Raw genomic sequence first — 8933 nt, forward strand, 5'->3', positions numbered from 1 at the left:
GACAGAGGCTCACTGTCAGTCCTTTCAGAGAGGCAATGAGCCACATAGCTCTTGTAGTGGTGACAGTAATGTTTCAGTCATGACTAATAGAGAATCTTGAGATTTATTTAATGTGTGTTTAAAGTGTTTTTGGTGGCTATAGCTATTACTTCAGCAGACTGATTTGTCCATTGTTGCAATGGTTTTAAGAATTTGATGATTCATAAAAACATGTGGCCACCAGGGTGCATCGGTTAGACTGTAGCTCCTTTATTTAAATTGAGTGGAAAGAACACCTGTGCTCTTGTTTCTATATATGTTTGTAGTTTGATTGGGTTCGTTTTAGGGCATACTTACATTTCAGTTTCAAAATCCACGACAGGCTGAAAGGTGTATTTTACTGTGTTAACTAATTATTGTGGAAAATAAAAGTAATTGAAATGTGTTTAGAATTTACAAATTACAATTGATTGATCCCTCTGGGGTGGGGTTTGTTTCTGTGTTTTGAATATATATATATATGTGTGTGTGTGTGTGTGTGTGTGTGTGTGTGTGTGTGTGTGTGTGTGTGTGTGTGTGTGTGTGTGATATATGTATATAATATATATGTAGAGAGAGAGGGAGAGAGAGATGGACCCAAAACAAAAAATGCTATTAAGAACATAATTTCTGAGTTTCTGGGGCATACTCAGGGAGCATAGAGCAGCTCTCCAGTTTTTAGAAGCACAATAATTAGTTACTCATCAGCTATTTGGAAATCAAACTGAAAGCACTAGTTTTATTAAGATTATGTTTGGTCAATTTCAATTTAAGCCGATGGCTTTCTTTAGTAACACTTTCCTAATTCTACCTTTTATACAGCTTAGAGGATTTCTTCTCTCTTTCGACCCGTTACACTGGAACCGTCTGTCAAATCATTTTAGACACTTACCACAGAGCAAAGTGAGAGCAAGTCATTTTAAAATCATTAAAAATAATAAAGAAAACAGTGTCTCTCTCACCTTTTGAAAAGACTGCCAGCAATGAAAGGACAATTGTGCCATTTTGTCTGCATATTACCAAATTTAAAAAGCTAACAAACAACGCCCAATTTTGAACTTACGTTGAACGTTCGGCCAGTCCAAAATGTCACTGGGAGTGTAGTGAAAAACAGCAAAGTGAAAGTCATCCTTCTTCCTAACAACAGCTACACAACATCTCATGGTGTTTGATGTGATAGCTAATAAGTCACTGACTTGATAAACATTTTTCTTTTTTGTAAAACCTCTCTGCTATTTTACAGCTCATTGTCCCCTCTTCAGTGTGCAGTGGAACAGACCAACAACTTCTACTTTCGTTTAGAATACTCGCACAGACAGACTGACAAATGTAAGATGAAACGCTTCAAATACCTCGGATTAAGTTGTGAAACATGACTAATCTGTTTAGACAAGCACTTGGAGTCTATGCAACTTTAAACAAAACATGAGCTCATAAGCAGGAGAAAATAGGAGATACAAATTGATTTATTTAGAGTTTTGCCATAAGATAATAAAAACATTATACTTATATAATAATAACTAACCAGAAACACCGTTAACATTTGGTTTTCTTAGAGTAATGTTTACAGACATGGTCCTTTGACAGTTGCTAAACTTCCTCAGCTAGTTTGAACCAACAGTGCCACCATGTGCTCATTCTGTGTATATTAGATGCAGATCTGCAGCACACACTGAGTTACATTTGGAAATCAATCACATCTCTGCAGTCCTCATTTAATCTGCAGAAACAACTTAACACACTTCACAGCTTATTTTACTCTATTACAACCATGTTACAAAATATCAAAACTTTATAACCAATTACATTTTAACAGTATGATATAACAAACAAATGTCTATGAAGCAGAACAACTATTATTTATCAGTTGTACATGTTATTCATTCAGCCCACCTCCTCCCTGTCTCCACCTCACAGACAGCTCAGTCAGAGCTCCGTCCAAGCCTCCGTTCTGACGTGGCGGGTCATCAGAGTCTAATCACCAAGTACATTAAATTCTCTATTTTAATAACTCATGTTCATTTCTTCCCACTGATCTCTCTTTATTGAATTCTTATTAGTGTTGTCTAGAAATATCAGGTAGGAATCTTTGTTGTTGACACGGTCCTCTTTATTTAATCAGCCAGTGATGCAGTTTGTTCATCTATTTTAGTTTTGATTGACTGATCGTCTCCAAACAGTCTTTTTGCTGCTGAAGGTGAAACTTTCCTGCTGATGTTTTTTGGAGTTTTCTTTGTAGACGTCCGCTGCCTGAGCTGCTCGTTCTCGTGCGCTATTAAAGGTGTTTTGTTCCTTCAGACAGAAACAAGACATGAGTTCATTTCCGCTCACACAGCAAATGATGACTGTATATATACATGAAGATTAAAGTTCATGAACAATGCATACATGAAGGAGATGAAACAATCAAGTGTGATTAACTTAAGTGTGTGATTCACTGAAACACTTCAGTTTCATCAGGATGAAGTTAAGCTGACAGACAAGAAAATGGAAAAAACAAAACTGACAAAGAAAAAATGCTGTAAAATATGAATAGTTATGAAATGTACTTACTCATCAATGTCTTGCTTTGATTTTAGTGGTGTGTTGGTCTTCTCTGGGTCCCTGAGTGATGAAAACATTTAAAGGATTTAAATTATATACTGCAAAAACATATAAATGGTATTTACTGGGGTTTTTCTGAAAAGATTTATAGGTGTTCATGTGAAGTTTCTTAATGTCAGTAAATCATTACTATATTAACAGTGACAAACTTACATTAGGAGACTATATTAAAGTGAAAATTACCCAGTCTTGTTTTGTTGTTTGAAATGAGCAGTGAAGAAAGCAGAGATCCAATCGCGATGAACCACATACAACATCACCACTAACACTGCAACCACCGACACCACAGCTAATACAATGATCCAGGTGAAATCTGGGAGAACAGAGGAAAACTGTGACTTGGAGCACCATTCATAAAGCACTTACAAATTACACACATGGAAAGGCAAACTTACTTGATTCACTGCTATGGGATGTGATCTTCTCATAAGAGCCTAAAAGCAGGAACGCAAATATTAGAGTGGCATGGCATCAATCTATAAATCTGTGAATTTGAATGTTTCTCACCATCCTCAGTAGCATCAGGTGTCTTTTGGACCTCGTAAATCATCACCGTCACCCCTCGCTGAGGGGCAGAGAGCACTCGTGCTGCACATCCCACCTGTGTGCTGTGTTTACGTGAACCTGAGAGCACAGCTGTAGTGGTGACAGTGAATGTAGCGTTGGCGTTGGACACACTGACAGTGTTGTACTGTGAGAAGCTGAGGTCTTGTTGTGAGACACTGAGTGTTACAGTGGGAGCAGGTCGACCAGTGGCTGAACAGGAAACAACCCACTCTTCAGCAGAGTTTGACTCTCTGACGTCAAGGACAGGTTCATGCAGCTCTGTGAAGAAAATATATTTAAGAAAAGTCACCATTAAATGTGGAAATAAAAATCCAAATAAGCCTGTGTGTGTTGCTGATTTGTATACTATAGCTGTGCAGTGTTTTAGGCAATCGCATTCTCTATGTAAATAGATTTACTGTGAAGAGTGGTGTAAAAACTTCTACAAAATGATTTAACATTGGGGATGGAAACAAAATATTATTCTTTTAATAAAATATTTTAATTTCTAAGCAGAGTATTTGTGAATAAAGTATGAAACACAAATTTTAACAGTCTCTTTCCTTACCTGTCTTTTGAAACCCTGCATACTAAGCACTAAGGGTGGAGGAAAACCCGATACAGAAGAGTATTTCAATATTTTGCATGGTGATATTATATCATTACAGGGACACCAAATATCAAAATGTTATTGAATAAATTACAAAACAAATGTCTGGGAATACCTAATAAAATGGCTCATCTCATGCACTACTGTGCAAAATTACATTAAATCAGCTCAACCAAAAAAACATTCAACGCACCCATCTTGACAAAGCTATCTCCTAATAAAAAGACACTTTTGAGTTTTTATCAATAAGCACAACTAACGGGGACTCAACTGCCAGGATGTATTCTAGTTATATTCATATAGAAGAGGAAGGTTTTTCAGTATATTGTAAAATGTTAGGAATTGCAATAATATTAATTTGTGAGTGTAGTATTGAGATAATATTGTATCGAGGTAAAACTGGTACTTCCCAACTGTACTGAGCAATTCCTATTTTTAATATATTTTGTATTTTTTTCACATTTGTTTTGTTTTCTATATTATTGCCATTAACAGTAAATACCACAAGCACTGTGGGTGCAGATGAGGTAGAGATTTAGTTTTAGCTGTGGATAGGTTTCCTCTATAACTCTAGACCACGTGTCCTTACCGTAGACGTGGAGGCAGGTTCTACCTGTGAAGGCTCCTTCAGGATAAGTGTTAAACAGACAGCGATAGCAGCCTTCATCCTGCTCCGTCACGTTCCTGATGACTATGGAGCAGTTCTGTAGTGCAGGATTTTTAAACTCCACTTTCTTTGTAAACTCAGGATTCACTCTCTGGCCAAAGTACTTGTTGTAGGTGGCCATATTTTTTTCTGAACTTCCTGAGATCATCTGCCATGTGACTTGAAGGACGTCTTTAGAAAGCATGAGCTCACAGTTCAAGCAGGCCTTCTCTCCCACTGCTGCCAGCACAGTGTGCTGTGTTTGTATCCCAGATGTATGACCTGCACAGAGAAAATGACACGAAAATTATGAATGGCTTGAGCAGCATATGAACCACAGGCTGATGGTTATCCCTGCTGATGCCACAGAAACATTTAAGTCACCACATGGGCCACCTTTACCCTGTCATGATCATACATGTCCTCTTAAAGGTTCTTCTGTTTCTAGCTAGAACTACAAAACAGGATTTAGCATAAAAGGAGAAACTTGAAGTGGCAGACAAATTCAAAATAAAGACAAATATGCTGTTCTGACTGCTCAGCACCTTAAACTTTACAAAATGGAAATTTAAAGGTTACATGTAATCTCTTAAATCAACTTAGATGTTTGTAACCAGACAGCAGATCTGTACGTGACGTGCTGCTGAAGTTATCTAATTATGTCACATTGTGGAATATCTTTCAAAGTAAATCACATGATAATAATTTCATGATATGCAAAGGCTAAAATAGAAGTTCAGTGCAGGCTAAGCTTTGTGTTTTGCAATATTGTGGTATAGTTCACAGTGACAGCCTGTAGCATCAGTGACTGTTGCTAGGTTAGGTCCTGGGCAACAACAGAGACATACGAGAGATGTGGCACCAGGCACAGTGCCCAGATTTGGATGGGCCAGAGTGTAATTTGGGCTGGATCTTTTAAATAATCTTATAAATTAACGAAACAGTGGATTGTATTGTAAAGATCTATATAAGCTTCATCTTTATCTTCTTGTTATCATTATAAATATTGTTATTATTTCTGTTACTCTATTGATTTTCCTTTGTCTCATTTACTTTGCCCGCCTCCTCTTCTTGATGTCCAAAGTCACCCTACAGACGACCCTGCGATGCTTCCCCTGACATCAGCTTGCAGTCTCCTGCCTCTTTTAGATTGCACCTTTGAATGAGATGGACTCCACCTTCCTCCACTCTTATGTTACTCCAGCTGGTAACTCCCTAACACCCGGAGCCCAAATGCTGTACAGAATTCTTCCTTCTTCAGCTTCCACCAATGGAGGATGTTCATTCACTTAAACACCAAGATCCAAAATATAAATAATAAATAAACTATCTTATGAATGAAAGAGAAAGAAAAGCTCTCACTCCTGTTTTTCTAGGTTTTTATACTTTTATACTTTCAGTATAAAATGTATTCGCTGTGTTAAGTGACTTTATTGTCACTCTAACCTCTTTGCCAGCAGTCTATTACAAACTGATGTAAAGCCCATTTGTGCTGTAAAAACAAACAAATAAAAAAAACTGTGTAAACCACTAAAGAAAATGCAACAATGCACATCCAACAATTACAGGTGACCTATTAGTTAATAATTTACATGATAATTGAGTTGCTTAGATTTGAGAGGTATTCGTCAGTGTAAAATGACCTGTTATGATCGCTCAGAATTCACCTGTGGTAACTTCTTAAATGCTTTTACTTTTGTAGAACAGAGAGCACATTTGAAAAACTGAAAATAAAACCAAAGAAATCACTTCTGATTGGCAGCCAGGATGGGGCTGTTGTTAGACCCCTCCCACCTGTAGGATGGCAGTGAAGTGAGGTGATTTTCAAACAGCAAACATACTGGTTGTTATACTTCCAGGGATAAAACTTTATAAAGCTTTGTGTGCAAAGTCAGCAAATGTTTTATAATTTTTTTTACAGTCAAATTTGACTCGATGTTCTGCACATGCACTTTTATGTCCCGCTCACTATTAAAATAAAAGTTAATTTAGGTATTGCTTCAAATGAGGTGTTCCTCAGTGTGCCTGCTGACTAACAGCATTTGCTTCTAAAGGAAGCAACTTGACTTGAATTTAAGCTGTTGATGTTCATAGTGTCACAGTAACAAATTCCATCTTATTCACTAACTGTATCTATAACTGTAAAACAAACTACCTGCCAAACCCACTTTGACTGTCTGCAGTGGATTACACTTAAATTTATACACTCCCCACAGAGCAAACTGACTACTACAAATCAATAAGTCATAAAGAAAACAGCATCTCTCTCACCTTTTGAAAAGATCGCCAGTAAAGAAAAGATCAGTGTGATTTTACGTCCTGCCATGTTGTCTGTGTGCCGCCAAATAAAAAAAAGAAAAATTTGAATCTTACCGCTTGACCAGTCCGTACCATCTCTGGGTGTGCAGTGAAAAAAAAAACATAATAAAAGATTATCCCTTTTATTAACAACAGCTACATGTCATATGATGATGTTCACTTGGATATCTAATAAGCCAGTATTCTGATAATATTTACTATTTTGGAAACCCTGTCTGTCGTTTTACAGCACATTTATTCCTCATCGTCCCCTCTTCACAGTGCAGTGGAACAGACTTACTTTCACTTTCGTTTTGAACTCGCAAAAAGAATGAACGTGCCTTTGTTTCTCTAAAAGGAGACGCAACACCTCAGACTGTGGTGTGAAACACGCCTGATCTCTTACATGTACTGATCACATTTTGTCTATTTCATTCAACAAAACAGGAGAAGGTGAAGCTCGCCGCAGACGCTGAGTCATATTGGGGAATAACTCCCATCTAATAATGAATGACTGAATCTCACTGCGGCTCAAACCAGCCAAAGTTTTCATTCAGAGTTCACTGATGAGATTATTTACTTCCAGACAAGACAAAGCAGCATTGCTCAGCTTATTAATTGCTTTATTCTCAATCATACAAAACATCAAAATAAAATCACCAAAACAGGTTTCCGTGTTCATTATCTATATTTATTATTATTAAAATATTAATAAGATGAACATGAAGGAAGAAAGAAAGATGGGTTCCCACTTCCCTGTATTCACCAAAAACGAACAACCTCACAAAGTGCTTTCAGTTTGTTATAACTTCATGTACACGTTGGAGTATACATCCGATTACATTAATTCTATAGCATTTTAGCAAAAAATAAATATTTTTCATAAGCAGTGCAGTGTTGTTTGTGTGTTTATCAAATCAAATATGAATAAAAAATAATGCTAACAATATTTGATGGTTTAATGGATTTTTAATGGAACTAGATAGAACCAACATTCCTGGGTTAAGTGAAAACTTTAACCATATGTATGCGCTATATTTTTGTACAGATGCTGACAAACTGAATTGTAAAAATCTGTAAAATTTCACAACAAACAGAGAACTTCAATTTCAGCAATGGGAGCAAAAATGACTAAAGTGAAAGTTTTATGTTGATCACTCCTGTTGATTTTCAAAGTTTTCATTTGAAGTAATTAAGTGTAATAATATCCACCAAACAAAACAAAAAAAAATCCTTTTTTTATCATCAACGTTTCCTTTTCCTTAATAATTTATGTATAAAAAAAACCTTTAAAAAATGTAGTAAAATTTAGCACAAACATAATAGTTGCAGCATGAACACCAGGAAAGCTTCTTGAATGCTTCAGTGGAACAGGTCTTTGTGTTTTGTGTTTGTCAAACTCTAGCACCATTTTGTTCAGAAATGCCACACTTCATTAAAGAGAAATCAACAATGGTCAAGATCAGATCTTCATCCTGATAAAGACGTGAGCCCTGGATGGTCTCCCTCAGGATGTTTGTGTTTTCTGAGCGGATTGTCACCTCATCTGACTAAAAGTGTTTTGGTTCCTAAATTAAAACAAAATGAGAAGATAAAGAGTGACTTACATCATTGATCTCATTTGTCTCGAGCTCGCTGTGTGACAAATACAGTTAAAACTGCAGAAACATTTAGCAGCTGAATCAAATTGACAAACAGTAACAGAATGTAAGAAAGAGTACCTGCTCTGAGATTTCTTTTTAGGCCAGACAAAGATGAGTGCAGTAAAACAGGCCAACAACAACAACAACACAGAGGAAAGAATGACTAAAATCCTTCCTTTGAGAAAAACAGAGAAAAGAAGGACACAATCATTGAAACATCTACTAAATAACAATAGAGTGAACAGAAAACCTGAGTGTAAAGCATTCGAATGTAAACACACCAAAATTTCTGTGATAGGATCCATCATTCAGACCTGTTAGAAGGAACCTCAACATTAAAATCACAAAGTAATCACCAATTTATAAATCAATCATTTTAAAAGAGTTTCTAACCATCATCATAATCATCATCATCATAATCGTCATACTCCTCCTGGACCTCAGGAATCGTCTCCATCACCTCTCTGTGAGGAGCAGAGAGCACTCGTGCTGCACATCCCACCTGTGTGCTGTGTTTACGTGAACCTGAGAGCACAGCTGTAGTGGTGACAGTGAATGTAGCGTTGGT

The 8933-nt window shown here is 36.7% G+C and overlaps 1 protein-coding gene across 1 annotated transcript; it reads right to left on the reverse strand.

The window, feature by feature from the left end:
* Nucleotides 1–1501: 1501 nt before the first annotated feature.
* Nucleotides 1502–6752, reverse strand: LOC102196705 (nectin-1-like). Its single transcript, XM_013907828.1, has 7 exons — nt 6696–6752; nt 4368–4706; nt 3130–3447; nt 3018–3056; nt 2806–2935; nt 2572–2622; nt 1502–2310 (listed from the first exon to the last, which is right to left on the reverse strand). The coding sequence occupies exons 1-7, from the start codon at nt 6748–6750 to the stop codon at nt 2133–2135; spliced, it is 1110 nt and encodes a 369-aa protein (XP_013763282.1). The 5' UTR covers nt 6751–6752; the 3' UTR covers nt 1502–2132.
* Nucleotides 6753–8933: the final 2181 nt, after the last annotated feature.

The sequence above is a fragment of the Pundamilia nyererei genome, unplaced genomic scaffold, assembly GCF_000239375.1.
Source record: "Pundamilia nyererei isolate P.nyererei 1_Seehausen unplaced genomic scaffold, PunNye1.0 scaffold00537, whole genome shotgun sequence".
Taxonomy (NCBI): Eukaryota; Metazoa; Chordata; class Actinopteri; order Cichliformes; family Cichlidae; genus Pundamilia; species Pundamilia nyererei.

Bases quoted from the DNA above. Each gene is read 5' to 3' on its own strand.
- LOC102196705 (XM_013907828.1), bottom strand. From the start codon at position 6,750: ATGGCAGGACGTAAAATCACACTGATCTTTTCTTTACTGGCGATCTTT. The intron at 3,057-3,129 runs GTGAGAAACATT...TCCTGCTTTTAG, and splicing joins ACCTGATGCTACTGAGGATG to GCTCTTATGAGAAGATCACA. The intron at 2,311-2,571 runs GTAAGTACATTT...TTCTGTCTGAAG, and splicing joins TCAAAGCAAGACATTGATGA to GAACAAAACACCTTTAATAG.